The 16,452-nt window shown below is 45.5% G+C and overlaps 1 protein-coding gene across 4 annotated transcripts in view; it reads right to left on the bottom strand.

Moving 5' to 3' along the window:
- The window catches only part of LOC127452144 (N-acetyl-beta-glucosaminyl-glycoprotein 4-beta-N-acetylgalactosaminyltransferase 1-like), a 144,094-nt gene that overhangs the window by 37,039 nt on the left and 90,603 nt on the right, over window positions 1–16,452 (bottom strand). For all 4 annotated transcript variants that reach the window (XR_007899207.1, XM_051717382.1, XM_051717391.1 and 1 more), the window contains exon 9: window positions 588–666. Coding sequence is in view for 3 of the 4 variants with exons in the window: in XM_051717382.1 (XP_051573342.1) it covers window positions 588–666 (79 nt within the window). In the remaining variant the exon portion in view is untranslated. The remainder of the gene's footprint in view (window positions 1–587; window positions 667–16,452) is intronic.

The raw sequence follows: 16,452 nt of genomic DNA, 5'->3' as shown, positions 1-16,452 counted from the left end.
TTAGAATTCTGAAATCCTACAAAACATTGTGCAAGTATTATGACAGAACTTTAGATTTTTGGACAAACTACCCTATTAAATATAATCTAGTAATTATATATTGTATACATACTCAATATATATTTTTCCTGTCAAAATGCCTTAAGTTTCTTTCTAGGAAACAATACTTATTTCAATAATAATTCAAAAAGGCTTTAATGGAAAATTTCACTTCATAGTTTATATATATATATATATATATATATATATATATATATATATATATATATATATATATATATATATATATTTTTTTTTTTTTTTATCCACCTGTTGAAAAGGAAGCAATTTAGATTCAAACTGTCAGGCCTTGCCTGGTGTGCACTCTTATGGGAAGAAAGTGATAATAAGATGGCATAATGGCATAATGAAAAGTCAATACAAGTTTTTTTTTTAGACCATTCTGACCATTTCTAAACACTTTCATTTAGATTTCATTGACACTTTCACTAAAGTTTCATTGGGAACACATCTAAATTGTTTAACACAGACCAACAGTCACAACTTCCACATTACTGAATTAATCCAAACTCTGCCTCTGTACTCACCCCCACCTCCACATGGTCTGAACCTCTGTCGTCTTGCTTGTGCAAAACCTCAAAGTAGTATCGCCGTGAGGACATGAGACTGCAGAGAGAGAGAGAGAGAGAGAGAGAGAGAGAGAGAGAGAGAGAGAGAGAGAGAGAGAGGAGGGGGAAAAGGAGGAAGAATAAAGGTGAAAGGAAGAGAGGAACACTAGCATCTGTGAGAAATGGAATTTAGGAAGAGTTCTAGAGGGATTGAAGAGATGAGGACAAGAAGGACACTGGCAGATGAAGGGATGAAAAGACCCCCCCCCCCCCATATCATGCAGACAAAAACAAACATTTTATAGAAGTTAAATAATGCTTCCTTTCGGGTGCCTGGGTAGCTCAGCGAGTACTGACGCTGACTACCACCCCTGGAGTCGCGAGTTCGAATCCAGGGCATGCTGAGTGACTCCAGCCAGGTCTCCTAAGCAACCATATTGGCCCGGTTGCTAGGGAGGGTATAGTCACATGGGGTAACCTCCTAGTGGTCGCTATAATGTAGTTCTCGCTCTCGGTGGGGCACGTGGTGAGCTGTGCGTGGATGCCGCGGAGAATAGCGTGGGCCTCCACACGCACTACATCTCTGCGGTAATGTGCTCAACAAGCTATGTGATAAGATGCACGGTTGAGAGTCTCAGACGTGGAGGCAACTGAGATTCGTCCTCCGCCACTTGGATTGAGGCGAGTCACTACGCCACCACAAGGACTTAGAGCGCATTGGGAATTGGGCATTCCAAATTGGGGAGAAAGGGGAGAAAAAAAAGAAAGCTTCCTTTCCTTTTAATAGATCCACTTGGTTGTAGTTTTAATTTCATTTGGTCTATTATGTACAACCGGATTGTTTTAAGCTTGCTGGTTTATATTACACAATGATTTTCCCTAATCACCACTGATCACCATTATTTATAATTACTTGGCTATTATTACAACATCATAATGTATAAATACATGCCAAACTAATTATCTGACACAGTGTTCGAATTTGCTCTGTTAATGGCATAAAGCAAAAATTTAAAAAAATATATAAAACACAGTTTACGTAAGATATGCACTTGACTATTATCTTAATTAGCTCAACAACTATTTATACAAAGATTAGCAGTGAAGTAACCTCTCTTAACCAAATAGAGAGCTCTACCTCAACACACGCTAACTTCACCACTCAGGTAATATATGAGCAAAACATAAATATTGAATTTGGATCATTAATGTGCTTACTGTTTGGAAACAACAATAATTAATCATTTTTAGTGTACACTTTTCTGGACTGGAAATGAATGCAAAAATCAATGCTATCACGGTTTAACCTCCATATGACAGCAGGATTGTATAATCTTTTTTTTTTTATTTTTTTTTTTTTTTCAATAATTAATAACATGACACTTTGAATGGTTTTTCTGGAAAATAAATTAAAGGTGTAAAATGGAGAGGCTGATAAAGGTAGAAACCTAGCAAAATAGATATACAGGCAAAAAGTAGGGAAGTTACTGTGATAAATACAAGGGTGTCATTAGTTTTTCTGTGACTACAGTGTTTTAAATCTTTGACTTCTGTCAGTCAGCCCAACAAGAAGATACTTCAAGAGTAAAGATTCTTAGAACAACATATGATCTTCTTTTAGAACAAAAACAAGCTCAGTATGAAATACCACAGAATATAATTAACATCAAACAAGTAAAACTAATTCATAGAAAAAAAGGATGACAGTATCAGATGTAAGAGTATATACAATCATATCCTGACAATGAGCTTGTTAAAAAAAAATAATCAAACCAACACCTTTCTAAACTCAGAAATGCCATGTGAAGCTGTCTCTCCCAGGTTGTCTTTTCATCAAACCTCACAAAGAATAGTTATGGCACTTCATTCAGAAAATGCATGCATGTCACCTGCTGGGAGATTTAATGTAATCTAATGTTGATAACTGGATGAAAACGTCTCGGTTACTGTCGTAACCTCCATTCCCTGATGGAGGGAACGAGACATTGTGTCGATGTAGTGACACTAGGGATCGATCTTGAGAGCCCGAGACACCTTCAGATCTTTGAAAAAAGGCCAATGAGATTTGGCGAGTAGAATTTGTATGCCACTCCCCCTAACATACGGGTATAAAAGGGAGGCTGGAATGCGGATTCATTCAGGTTTTTGCACTGAGGAGCCGAGACAAGGTCCCAGCCATTACAGCGGTGTAGTTCAGCCTGTGGCAAGAGGGACACAACATCTTGTTCCCTCCATCAGGGAACAGAGGTTACGACAGTAACCGAGATGTTCCCCTTCTGTCACTCACTCGATGTTGTGTCGATGTAGTGACACTAGGGGTCCCTATACGAAATGCCACAATGGCTGAACTGTGTTACGTGAACTGTCGATGAAGGTGTAGGCAAGCTACTGTGAGCGTAGGAACAGATGCACTCGGACTGCACGTAGCCTCCCCAGATGCCCCAAAACATCATGTAATTCCCAACAACCCTGAGGGGGTAAGGAGACGTATCTAGTATGGCGCCAGCCACTGCCTTTTCTCTCTAAGTTTTTCTCTCCACAGAAAATTTGATTCGACTGGGGCCTTTAAATGCTTATCAAATGCGCCGGGGAAAGCGTTCTTTTTCTTTCCTATTCTTTCAGGGGAAAAGACCCCACGGAGGCCACACCCTGCCCTGAAGGGGAGGGTAAAAAAGTGGCGAATACGTCATATGGGCCTAAGGCTGTGCATGGAAGAGGTGCGGCGGTAGGTCCTGCCCTTCGTAGGGGAGGAGCTCTACAAACGCAGTGACCGGGGCAGAGAGGGCTCTGCCAAGGGAGACGTGGGTCTACCAAAAAAGGGAGACCACACCATGGAAGATGCATCACAGGAGGTTACTGGGGTAACCGAAACCTGTGGAGCACTTACCCCAGTACAGGGCACGTTAGCACATGTACTGGGTCTGACTATGAATTCCTCCGCTGAATTTGTGAGCCAGAGAGCTAGGAGGAAGGACATTCAGGGTTCACAGGTTGTGAACACGCATGGGAGAGAAGAGCGCTTCACCTCGTGGAGGGGAAAGGCACTATACACAAGCAGTACAGCCGGCCAGCTGCCCCGCGTAACGAAACTTACCTGTTCGTACCTGAAAGAACACGGGATGAAACCGGCTCAACCCGGAGATTGTAAAATCTCACGAAGGTATTGGGTGTTGCCCAGCCCGCTGCTCTACAGATGTCTGCTAGAGAGGTGCCATTGGCCAGTGCCCACGAGGATGCCACACTCCTTGTGGAGTGTGCTCGAACCCGCAAGGGGGTGGGCACGGACTGGGTCTGGTAGGCCAAAGCGATGGCGTCCACGATCCAGTGGGCAAGCCTCTGTTTGGAGACAGCGTTCCCTTTCCGCTGTCTGCCAAAGCAGACAAAGAGCTGCTCAGAGTGTCTAAAGCTCTGCGTGCGATCCAAGTAGATGCGCAAAACATGCTCCGGAGGCAGCACTTGCAGGCTCACCACCTGAACCCTGAAAGGGGTCGTGGGAACCTTGGGCACATAGCCCGGTCGGGGTCTCAGGATCACGTGGGAGTCTTCTGGACCGAACTCTAGGCACTCTTCGCTGACAGAGAACGCTTACAGGTCCCCCACCCTCTTGATGGAAGTGAGCGTGGTCAGGAGGGCGGTCTTCAATGAGACGGCCTTTAACTCGACTGACTCTAGGGGGTCGAACGGGGCTCTCCGTAGGCCTAAAAGGACCACGGAGAGGTCCCATGAGGGAAAGAGGCGCGGCCTAGGAGGGTTCAACCTTCTGGTGCCTCTCAGGAACCTGTTGATCAGGTCGTGCTTACCGAGAGACTTACCTTCAACAGCGTCGTAGTGTGCTGCTATAGCAGCTACATAGACCTTGAGAGTGCAGGTGGACAGCCGCCCATCCAACTTCTCTTGCAGGAAGGAAAGCACTGACCTGACTGCGCACCTCTGGGGGTATTGGCTACGGGAAGAACACCACTTAGTGAAGATACGCCACTTCAGGGAATACGGTTGCCTTGTAGAAGGAGCTCTGGCCTGAGTGATCATGTTAGCCACTGCGGGTGGTAGACCAGTTAGGTCTTCCACGTCCCGTCCAGGGACCAGACATGGAGATTCCAGATGTCTGGGCGTGGGTGCCAGAGGGTGCCCCGTCCCTGAGAAAGAAGGTCCTTCCTCAGGGGAATTTGCCAGGGAGATGCTGTCACGAGGGGCGTGAGGTCCAAGAACCAGGTCTGGGTGGACCAATACGGAGACACAGAATGACCTGCTCCTCGTCCTCCCTGACCTTGCACAAAACCTGTGCAAGTAGGCTCACTGGGGGGAACGCGTATTTGTGCAGCCCCCGGGGCCAGCTGTGTGCCAGCATGTCTGTACCAAGGGGAGCTCCTGTCAGGGCATACCAGAGCGGGCAGTGGGAGGATTCCCGGGAGGCGAACAGGTCAACCTGTGCCTTGCCGAATTGACTGCAAATCAGCTGGACCACCTGGGGGTGGAATCTCCACTCTCCCCTCAGCGTCACCTGCTGCGACAGAGCATCTGCTGTGGCATTGAGGTTTCCAGGGATATGAGTGGCCCGCAGCAACCTGAGTCACCGCTGGCTCCAGAGGAGGAGGTGATGGGTGAGTTGCGACATGCGATGAGACCGTAAACCGCCTTGGCGGTTTATATAAGTCACTGTTGTCGTGTTGTCCATCCGGACCAACAGGTGCTTGCCCTGGATCAACAGCAATAGCCTCCACAGGGTGAGCTGTACTGCCAGCAACTCGAGGCAGTTGATGTGCCAATGCAGGCAAGATCCTGTCCAGGAGCCAGCGGCTGCATGCCCATTGCACAAGGCACCCCAGCCTGTCTTGGAGGCGTCCGTCGTAACCACGAAGCACCTGGACACTTGCTGTATGAGGACTCCAGCCTGCAGGAACGCAAGGTCTGTCCAAGGGCTGAAAAGGCGGTGGCAGGCGGGCGTGAGAGCCACACAATATGTGCATTGGCACCATGCGTACCTCGGGGCTCAGGTCTGGAGCCAGTGCTGTAGTGGTCTCATATGCATCAACCCGAGCGGCATGACCACCGCTGAGGATGCCATATGCCCCAGGAGCCTCTGAAAGTACTTCAGTGGGACCGATATTTCCCACCTGGATAAGTTCAGGCAGTTCAGCACCGACTCATTGACACCGAGTCTAACTCCATGCCGAGAAAAGAGATGCTCTGAACCGGGGAGAGCTTGCTCTTTTCCCAGTTGACCCGAAGCCCTAAACGGCTGAGGTGCGTGAGCACCAGGTCCCTGTGTGCACACAGTAACTCTCGAGTGTGCGCTATAATCAGCCAGTCGTCGAGGTAATTGAGTATGCGAACACCCACTTCCCTTAACGGGGCAAGGGCTGCCTCTGTGACCTTCGTGAAGATGTGAGGGGACAGGGACAAGCCGAAGGGGAGGACCTTGTACTGATATGCCCGACCGTCGAATGTGAACTGTAGGAAGGGTCTGTAAAATAGAGACGTGAAAGTACGCGTCCTTCAGGTCTACCGGCACGAACCAATCTTGATGCCGGACGTCAAAATGTGCTTTTGTATCAGCATCTTGAACGGAGTCTGTGCAAGGCCCAGTTCAGAACTAAACCCGGTTCGCAGGTCTAAGATTGGCCGCAACCCACTGCCCTTCTTGGGAATGATGAAGTAAGGGCTGTAAAACCCCTGTCTCACCTTGGCTGGAGGGACAGGCTCTATCATGCCCTTCTGTAGGTGGACCGCGATCTCTGCCCACAGGACGGCGGCGCTCTTGTCCTTCACTGATGTGAAGAGAACGCCGCGGAACCGGGGCAGATGCCTGGTGAATTGAATCGCATAGCCGAGTCGGATGGTTCTGGCCAGCCAGCGCGATGGGTTGGAAAGTGATAGCCACACGTCCAAACTCCGGGCAAGGGGCACTAACGGAAGGATTGCATCCGACGTTCCTTACCTTGCTCCGCTCATCCGGCGTAAGGCAGGCCAGCGACTGAGGAGGAGGGCCTCTCAGGCTGCCCTAGAGACTCGTCGGGGGGTGTCTCTCTCCTGCGGGGGGCTCTACGCTGGGGCCAAGGGCTGGGCTCGGGCTGGGGCGGAGCCGATTGAGTTTGTGTCACCGCAGGGGGATGCCCTCGGCGAACAGACGGGGTGTGCACTCGAGCTGTGTCAGGGAAAGATGTGCTGAATGGCCTCTGTCTGTTGCTTCACCACCGAGAACTGCTGGGTGAAGTCCTTGACGGTGTCGCCGAAGAGGCCGACCTGGGAGATGGGCGTGTTAAGGAACCGCGCCTTGTCCACGTCCCTCATCTCAACCAGGTTCAGCCACAGGTGGTGCTCCTGGACCACAAGTGTGGACATCGTCTGCCTGAGTGCACGCGCTGTGACCTTAGTCGCACGGAGGGCGAGATCGGTCGCCAAACCCAGCTCTTGTAGCACACCGGGATCAGAACTACCCTCGGGTAGCTCTTTCAAAGCCTTGGCCTGATGGACCTGTAAGAGGGCCATGGCGTGCAGGGCGGAGGTGGCCTGACCGACAGTGCTGTAGGCTTTAGTCGGCAGAGACAACGTCGTCCTACAGGCTCGGGAATGGAGTGCCAGGCGACTTCGCCAGGTAGTAGTGCTCAGCGAGCACAGGTGTGCCGCGATCACCTTATCCACCTGGGGTATCATGGCCTAACCCTCGGCCGCCCCACTGTCGAGGGTAGTGAGAGCGGACGAACTGAAGGATCGGGTGCGGGCAGCGAAAGGTGCCCTCCACCTATCGTGTCAGCTCATCGTGCACTTCCGGGAAGAAGGGGACTGGAGGGGGGCATGACCGTGAGCGGCGCACCAAACCCAGAAACCAGTTGTCATGCCACGAGTGCTCAGGGGCGGGAGGAGGGTTCCACTCAAGCCCAACACTCGTGGTGGCCCGGGCAAGCATGGTGTTCAGCTCTGTGTCGGCCTCAGACTGGGCTGCCACACCCGAAGGTGGCTGACATCACCAAGGCACTCTCTGATGCAGCGATCGACATCTCATCCGGCTCACAAGCTCCAAAAGAGACATTTGGCTGGCACTGAGGCAAGCTGCCTGTCTCATCCCAGAACTGGATGGGCGCAAACGAGCGTACCGGGGAGTGGGCGGTCCGTGGGGGTTTACCCGATGGAACCATACCCATTGAAGCCTCCGAATTGCCTTCAGCGTCAACCAGGGCGGCCTCGTACCCGTAGGTAGAAGGACCAGCGGGGGGGACAGCTGAAGTGGCTTTCCCTCGAAAGAAGGAAAGCCGTGACCGCAACGTTGCCATGGTCATGTTCTCGCAATGAGAACATGAACCATCCTCGAATGCTTCCTCGACGTGATTTTGGCCCAGGCACGTGTGGCAGTGACCGTGACCGTCAGAGGTGGAGAGGTAACGACTGCATCCAAGAACTGCACAGAGATGGAAGGGCATCTTTAAAAAGATGTTCAACATCACTGTGCCTGTTCTAATATTGGAAATATACTCTTTAGAGGAAATAAACTCTTTTAAAGCGCTGTCAAAGCACCCAGGGGCATAGTCTGCAGTGGAGTGCAGAGTAGAGAGAAAGCCCCCGGAATGCGCCGTATATCCAACAGCACACGCTTCTGAAGAGGTGAATGGATCAGTAGTAGTATTCAACTCGCTGAAATACAACCGCTCGGCTGCAAAGAAAAAATCTGAATGAATCTGCATTCCAGCCTCCCTTTTATACCCGTATGTCGGGGGGAGTGGCATGCAAATTCTACTCACCAATTCTCATTGGCCTTTTCTCAAAGATCTGAAGGTGTCTCGGGCTCTCAAGATCGACCCCTAGTGTCACTACATCGACACAACGTCGAGTGAGTGACAGAAAGGGAACAACAGGATTTCTGTCAGCAGCAAGATATTTTCATTTCACATAAAAGTCACACATGTGCACACACTTGTTTCTGTGAATAGCACACACATAGGGGGAGAGCTTGTGTTTTGATAGACTTTCTTTCTTGAGATGTTCTGCTGCAGGTCCTTTTTTTAAATCAGCCAAGTAAAACTCACATTACAATGCAGCTTAGTGTGATGACATAAGAAGGTGGCACTAAAAAAGTAGGGGTATGCTAAAGAGAAAACTGCCCTTCTGAAAAGACAAGCTTGGACCAGCATGCAATTCTGTGTTGGTCCAGGCTGGGGGCCATTTTCCAAAATTATCATTAGCCAACTATGGTCTCAAGTTCATTACCAACATAGTTCAATGATTTAGTGTTTCCCGAAACCATAGTTCAAACGAACATTTGCAAACAGCAAAGTTGTGTGGTTGGAACTACAGCTTTTTACCTGTGGTTAGAAGCATAGTTCCTTGTTAGTTTGCTATGTGGACATCATTTGACTTTGCTGAGGCTTCTAAACTGATGAGCCAAAACATTATGACCACCTGCCTAATATGCAGTTGGTCTTCTCTGAGCTGCCAAAAGAGCACCGACCTGATGAAGCATGGACTCTATAAGACCCCTGAAGGTGTCCTGTGGTATCTGGCACCAAGACATTAGCTGAAGATTCTTCAAATCCTGTAAGTTGTGAGGTGGAGGCAGGGTGCATTCTCCTGCTGAAAGAGGCCACAGCCATCAGGTAATACCATTGCCATGAAGGGGTGTACCTGGTCTGCATTGATGTTTAGATAGGTGGCATGTGTCAAATTGACATCCACATGAATGGCCGGACCCAGGGTTTCCCTGCAGAACATTGCCCAGAGCATCACACCCCCTCCACCAGCTTGTCGTCTTCCCACAGTGCATCCTGGTGCCATCACTTCCACAGGTAAATGGCGCACACGAACACTGCCATCTACGTGATGTAAAAGAAAACTGGACTCATTGGACCAGGTAACCTTCTTCCACTGGTCCATGGTCCAGTTCTAATGCTTGCGTGCCCATTGTAGGTATTTTCACAGGTGGACAGAGGTCATTATGGGCACTCTGACTGGTCTGCAGCTAGGCAGCCTCATACGAAGCAGGGTGCGATGCACTGTATTTTGTGACACATTCCTCCCATAACCATCATTAACATTTTCTGTGACTTGTGTCACAGTGGACCTTCTGTTGGTTCAGACCAGACAGGATAGCCTTCGTTGCCCTCACGCATCGATGAGCCTTGGGTGCCCAACACCTTGTCGCCAGATTGTGGTTTGTCCCTCCTTGGACCACTGTCGGTAGGTACTCACCACTGCTGACCGGAAGCACCCCACAGCCTTGCCGTTTCTGAGATGCTCTGACCCAGTCATCTGGCCATAACAATTTGACCCTTGTCAAAGTTGCTTAGGTCTTTACCCCTGTCCATTTCTCCTGCATTCAACACGTTGACTACAAGAACTGAATGTTCGCTTATCATCTAATCTACCCAGACCTTGACATGTGGCCTTGTTAGGAGATCACAATTATTGATTACCAATGTTATTTGCTTCACATGTGATTGGTCATAATGTTTTGGCTAATTGGTGTATATCTTTATTCCATATATACTGTATCTTTAATTCTGTCAACACTTTGACCACGTTCACATACTGTTAAAGACTGTTAAGAGAAAGTGCTCCATAATACATGTCAGAGAACACAAATTTTACTGTATTTGTTTACGTTAATGCATAAATGTGCTCTAGTGTGTCTGGAGAACCTCTAAGTCTGATGTAAAGGGAAACCCCACAACTGCAGCGCAATGTATCTTTCGCATTTACATAGTGCACGCCGCTTTCTTGTCTTCAGCAGCTTTCGCGCATTTAACAGCTTTCTGGTGTACGTGTAAATCAGCTATTATAATCTGATATAGAAGTTATTACTCCAACCCCTGCATGACGTCATTAATGACAGCTCTATATTGCTGAACCAACGTGGTTTGATACTACGATTTCAGGAAACAGTCATGACTAGCTAGTTAATTTCTCCAACGATGCATCGTACAATGGTGGTTAAGCAGTGAGTTACGTCATTGTACATGGTGCTAGTCTAGCTGGTGGACAAGCAAAGACATGATACTGACCAATAAAATACAGTATAGTCAGCCAGCATGGTATTTTTGCTGAAGATGTTTGAGCAAGGAAGCCTTGCTTGTTAAGACAGTTAATAAAAGGGAACTCCAGCACACTGTCCTGCCATAAGGAATGACAGTATCTTTATCATGTCTCCTTACAATTCAAAATTCAGCACTCTCAAAAAAGGGAGGATGAAGGAGTGGCCAGTAGATCAGGGCCAGATAGGACAAATAGAGAGAGGCATGAGGGGCTAGAAAATTGAGTTTTAATTGGCTGACTAATTGCCTTGCTCCATCTGAAAATGTTCTACTCAATAATTGAATAGAAGTAAGCGATGAAGAGAGAGAGAGAGATAAAGGAAAAGAATGTATTCAGGCAATTCCCAAATGAACAACAGCCTGCTGTAGTAAGATGGGGTTAACTTAAAGGGGTTATGTCATGAGTAATCAAACTGATATTTTGACAAATAAGAGGTCTTTCTACTATAAAACGTACTGTAAATTTCAGAACTCAAAACTTAATCCACAATTAAATAAAAACATTTATTGAAACCAAGCTGCAAAAACGCCTCGTTGTCTACTTCAGCGACTACCCTACATCACTAGGGGGCTCATTAATTCATGACCACCTCTACAGCAACAACATCAATGCCTACTAAAAATCATCGCACCCTTGGCCCCACCCACTGGTGCTCAGTTTGTACTCGGAGAGAGAGAGCAGGATAGACAGGCCTAGTGTGGCCTAACTATGTCTCAACACCAAAGGGGACCTATCTGGACTATTTTGAATTATTTTTGTATATAAACATGCACTAAACAGACGTCCTTGAACATTGTCATGTATCTCTCCACTTTTAAAAGATGCGGTATCAAGTTACAACTCTAAAAAGGAGAAGCCATTCGGTTTTATTCAGCTGCTGTGCCTCTTATTGTTTTGAGCACCAACACATCATGGAAGCGTTCTCGTGACTATCTGCACTATTTTTAATTGCTGGTGTATATAAACATGCACTAGATTGACATCTTTGACTGTTTTGATGCATTTCCGGCGATGTGCATTTCAGTGCAGGATGATATGTATGTGTATCTAGTTCACACTGTACTTTAGACTATGTATGTGCATCATGTGAATGTGTCTTCAGCGTATTTCAGCTTGGATTGAATCTTTTTTTCCGGCTCATATCAGCGTGGATTGCTTGTGAACCAGTCATAAAATGATTCAAGCTTTGCAAAGAAACTGTTATTGAAGGATGGGGCAGTTAAAAACACTTGGACCTGATCGCAAAACAGTAAGTAAACTGTTCCATTTATGAATATTTCAAATGTCATGACTGTTTGATAAAGTTTATGGTGCTGAGTGTTAACAGTTGTGCTTGAGATGAACAGTTTAATATATTGGGATGCAATGTGTTGGATGTGCGTTATGTGCAAACCCAGAAATGTAGTTTTTTTATTGTTATGGAGCTGGTTCATTTTCTTCTGATTGAGTTTCAAATATGGCTGTATTTGAGGGACTGCACGATGTTAGCTAATCATAACAGTGGGTGTTTATGTTTAAGTTTTAAGGAGGTGCTTATGCCAAAACCAAGAATTTCAGACAGTGGGCCAGAGACAGGGTGGGAAATGATCATATATTACCACATTATGACTTGTGTTGATATATTAAATTATGTTTGGTGCAAAAAAACTTTACTAACATTATCAGTGGACCTCAGGGAAGATAAAAAAACTATAAGCTGTTCACTTCCTGTTCCTGTTGCTGCTGGTGCTTAGCTTGTGCCTGTGTAGTCCGAGTTTGCAGCCTGCTAGCATATTTAGCATTGCTTATCTTTCTGATTTCAGTGTTTAATCTTTAATCTCTGCCATTTTTCAGCGTACATTGGACATCTAGGAACGTAGAAATAAAGACTCCAACAACCATACTAACCAACCAGAGTACAATGCATTTCGGGTGCCAGCTGCTGACATCAAATCAAATTTACAAGTGCTGGCTAATGTTAAACGTAGATTTTCTAAGATTGTTATTCATGTCGGCACTAACAATGTCTGGCGTCGCCAGTCGTAGATCACTAAAGATAATGATAAAGAGGTGTGTGAACTTGCAAAAATTATGTCAGACACTGTAATATTTTCTGGTCCTGTCCCTGCTCATCGTGGTGATGAGGTTTATAGTAGATTAGTGTTGCTGAATGGCTGGATGTCTGAGTGGTATACAGCAGAATAGCATAGCATTTATAGATAATTGGACGAGTTTTTAGAGTAGACCTGACCTGCTAAAGAGAGACGGACTCAATCTCTCCAGGGAAGGTGCCGCTCTCCTCTCTAGTAATTTGGCTCATAGCCTTAATAATGATAGTGTTTGACTAACTGGGGCCCAGGTCAGGAACCAGTCAAACTGGCTAATCTAAACATCTGCTAGCTGCCTTGAGACATCACACAGGTCACATAAACTACAACACATAGAAACTGTATCACCTAGATATCGTAAAGAGATTGTGTCTGTTCCCCGAACTACCAAACACAAATCTCTCACTAAGTCATTTATACAAAACTTGATTGATATCAAACTTGAAAATAACAAAAACATTTGAAGATAAACATCATATAAATGTAGGGCTACTAAACATTAGATCGCTTTCATCCAAAGCACTAATTGTAAATTAAATTATTACAGATCATAGTTTAGATTCGCTCTGTTTGACTGAAACCTGGCTTAAACTGGATGAATATATTAGTTTAAATGAGTCTACTCCCCAAGGTAATTGTTATAAACATGAGCCTCACCTGAAAGGTCAAGGAGTAGGTATTGCTACAATTTACAGTGATATTTTTTATGTTACTCAAAGGTCAGGATTTAAGTTAAATTCTTTTGAACTGATAATGCTTAATGTGACATCATCAGATATAAATAAAAAAATCTCTGTCATCTTTTGTTCTTGCTACAGTATATAGACTACCAGGGCCATATTCTGATTTCCTTCGAGAATTTTCGAGCTTTAATCATTGGTGACTTAAATATTCACAAAGATAAAGAAAATTATACACTGGATTTAGCATTTATTGATATTCTTAACTCTGCTGGGGTCAGACAAAATGTGATAAGATCAACTTATGCTAGATTTAATTCAGTCATATGAATTTGATGTTGATAATATAGTGATTCTGCCGCATAGTGATGACATCTCAGATAATTACCTCGTCTCTTGTATGCTGCGCTTAGCAAAGGTCACTCAATCTATAGCATGTTATCGATCGGGTAGAACTATTCTTTCGACCACTAAAGATAGCTTTACTAATAACCTTCCAGATTTGTCTCAAATACTCAGTAAACCCAAAAAGTGAGAAGAACTTGATGTAATCACAGAAAATATAGATACAGTCTGCTCTAGCACTCTTGATAGTGTCGCCCCCCTTCAATTAAAGAAAATTAAAAAGAAAAGCCCTGCACCATGGTACAATGATCATACTCATGTTCTCAAGAGAGCAGCTTGAAAAATGGAGCACAAGTGGAAAAGTACAAAATTTGAGGTCTTTCATGGTGCATGGAATGATAGTGCCTCTAGCTAGAGAAAGGCTCTAAAAGCTGCCAAGTCTGCATATTTTAGCAAACTCATAGAAAATAACCAAAAATAATCCTAAGTGTTTATTCAGTACTGTGGATAAATTAGTAAGAAATAAAGCTTTAACTGAACCAGATGTTCCATCACAGCACAGTAATAATGACTTTATGAATTTCATTACTGGTCAAATTTAAATAATCAGAAACAAAATTGGAATTATGCAACCATCTGCAACAGCACCTCTGAAGACAATGTCTCATTTTATTCCCAAGAGCAACTTCAATCCTTTGCTGTCATAGGACAGGAAGAGCTAAACAAACTTATCAAAACATCAAAATCAACAACATGTATGTTAGATTCAATACCGACTAAGCTATTTTAAGTTTCCTGTAATCTCAGAACCTCTTCTTAATATTATTAACTCCTCATTATCCTTAGGGCATGTCCCAAGAAAATTTAAGATGGCAGTTATTAAACCGTTTATCAAGAAACCACAGCTTGATCCTGGAGAGTTGGCTAATTGTAGACCAATATCAAATTATGTTGAAAATACTAGAAAAGGTAGTGTCCTCCCAACTATTTTCATTTTTACAACAAAATGGTATATATGAAGAATTTCAGTCAGGATTTAGGCACCATCATAGTACAGAGACTGCACTTATCAGAGTTACAAATGACTTGCTCTTATCCTCTGATCGCGGCTGCACTTCTCCTCTAGTGCTTTTAGATATTAGTGCTGCCTTCGACACCATAGATCATGAAATTCTCTTGTATAGGCTTGAGAATTATGCTGGCATTTGTGGACAGGCATTAGCTTGGTTTAGGTCCTATTTATCTGACTGCTAACACTTTGTCTGTTTAAATGAGGAATTGTCAGATCAAACTAAAGTTGAGTGTCATAGCGATACATTTTTGGGCCTCTCCTTTTCTCCTTATATATGCTTCCCCTGGGAGACATTTTCAGGAACCGTGGAATTAGTTTTCACTGTTATGGAGACGATACCCAACTTTATATTTCCTCGAAAACCTGGCAGAATTTCACAATTCTCCAAGTTAGCAGAGAGTATAAATGATATCAAAGATTGGATGGCTAGAAATTTCCTTCTACTCAATTCTGACAAAACAGAGGTACTAATTATTGGACCAAAATCCTCTAAATATAAGACGCTAAAATATAATTTGACTTTCGATGGATGTACTGTCACGTCATCTTCTACAGCGAAGAACTTAGGTGTTATATTTGATAGCAATCTGTCCTTTGAAAATCACATTTCCAATGTTTGTAGAACAGCATTCTTCCATCTTAGAAATATTGCTAAGATACGACACATGCTCTCTGTTTCTAATGCAGAAAAACTAATTAATGTGTTCGTGATCTCAAGTCTAGATTATTGTGATGCATTACTGGGAGAATGTGCTGCAGGTTCAATAAATAAACTTCGCTTAGTTCAAAATGCAGCAGCTAGAGTGCTGACTAGAACCAAGAAATATAATCATATCAGCCCAATCTTTGCCTTGCTACATTGGCTACCTGTTAAATTTCGTATTCATTTAAAATACTTCTACCTACTTACAAAGCCTTGAATGGTCTAGCTCCACAGTACTTATGTGATCTTCAATAACACTATATTCATCACATTCACTAAGATCGCAAAATTCTGGCCTGTTAATAATACCTAAAATATCAAAACGAGGGACGAGGGACCCCGGTGAAGCCGATTGGCCGAAGGAACATGGTGGAGCCAAAGGGACATAGAGCCAAGGTGAAACCGAGGGCCCGGAGAACCAAGGCGGATTCCAGGGCCCGGAGGGTCCAGGCAAACTCGGAGGGTTGGAAGCCCCCCCGTCTGATCCCGAGGAAACATCCATAGGGTGGGTACCAGGGCGGGAACCATCTCCAGGTACAATAGTTCAGATGTGGCTATGACATGGCATGGAACAGACTCGGGCGTGTCTGTGACATGACATGGAGCAGGCTCAGGCGTGGCTGTGACATGACATGGAGCAGGCTCAGGCGTGGCTGTGACATGGCATGGAGCAGGCTCAGGCGTGGCTGTGACATGGCATGGAGCAGGCTCAGGCGTGGCTGTGACATGGCATGGAGCAGGCTGAGGCTTGGCTGTGACAGGCATGGAGCAGGCTCAGGCGTGGCTGTGACATGGCATGGAGCAGGCTCAGGCTTGGCTGTGACATGGCATGGAGCAGGCTCAGGCGTGGCTGTGACATGGCATGGAGCAGGCTCAGGCGTGGCTGTGACATGGCATGGAGCAGGCTCAGGTGTGGCTGTGACATGGCATGGAG

The sequence above is a fragment of the Myxocyprinus asiaticus genome, chromosome 2 (assembly GCF_019703515.2).
Source record: "Myxocyprinus asiaticus isolate MX2 ecotype Aquarium Trade chromosome 2, UBuf_Myxa_2, whole genome shotgun sequence".
Classification (NCBI taxonomy): Eukaryota; Metazoa; Chordata; class Actinopteri; order Cypriniformes; family Catostomidae; genus Myxocyprinus; species Myxocyprinus asiaticus.
This window is presented reverse-complemented; position numbering and strand designations above follow the sequence as displayed.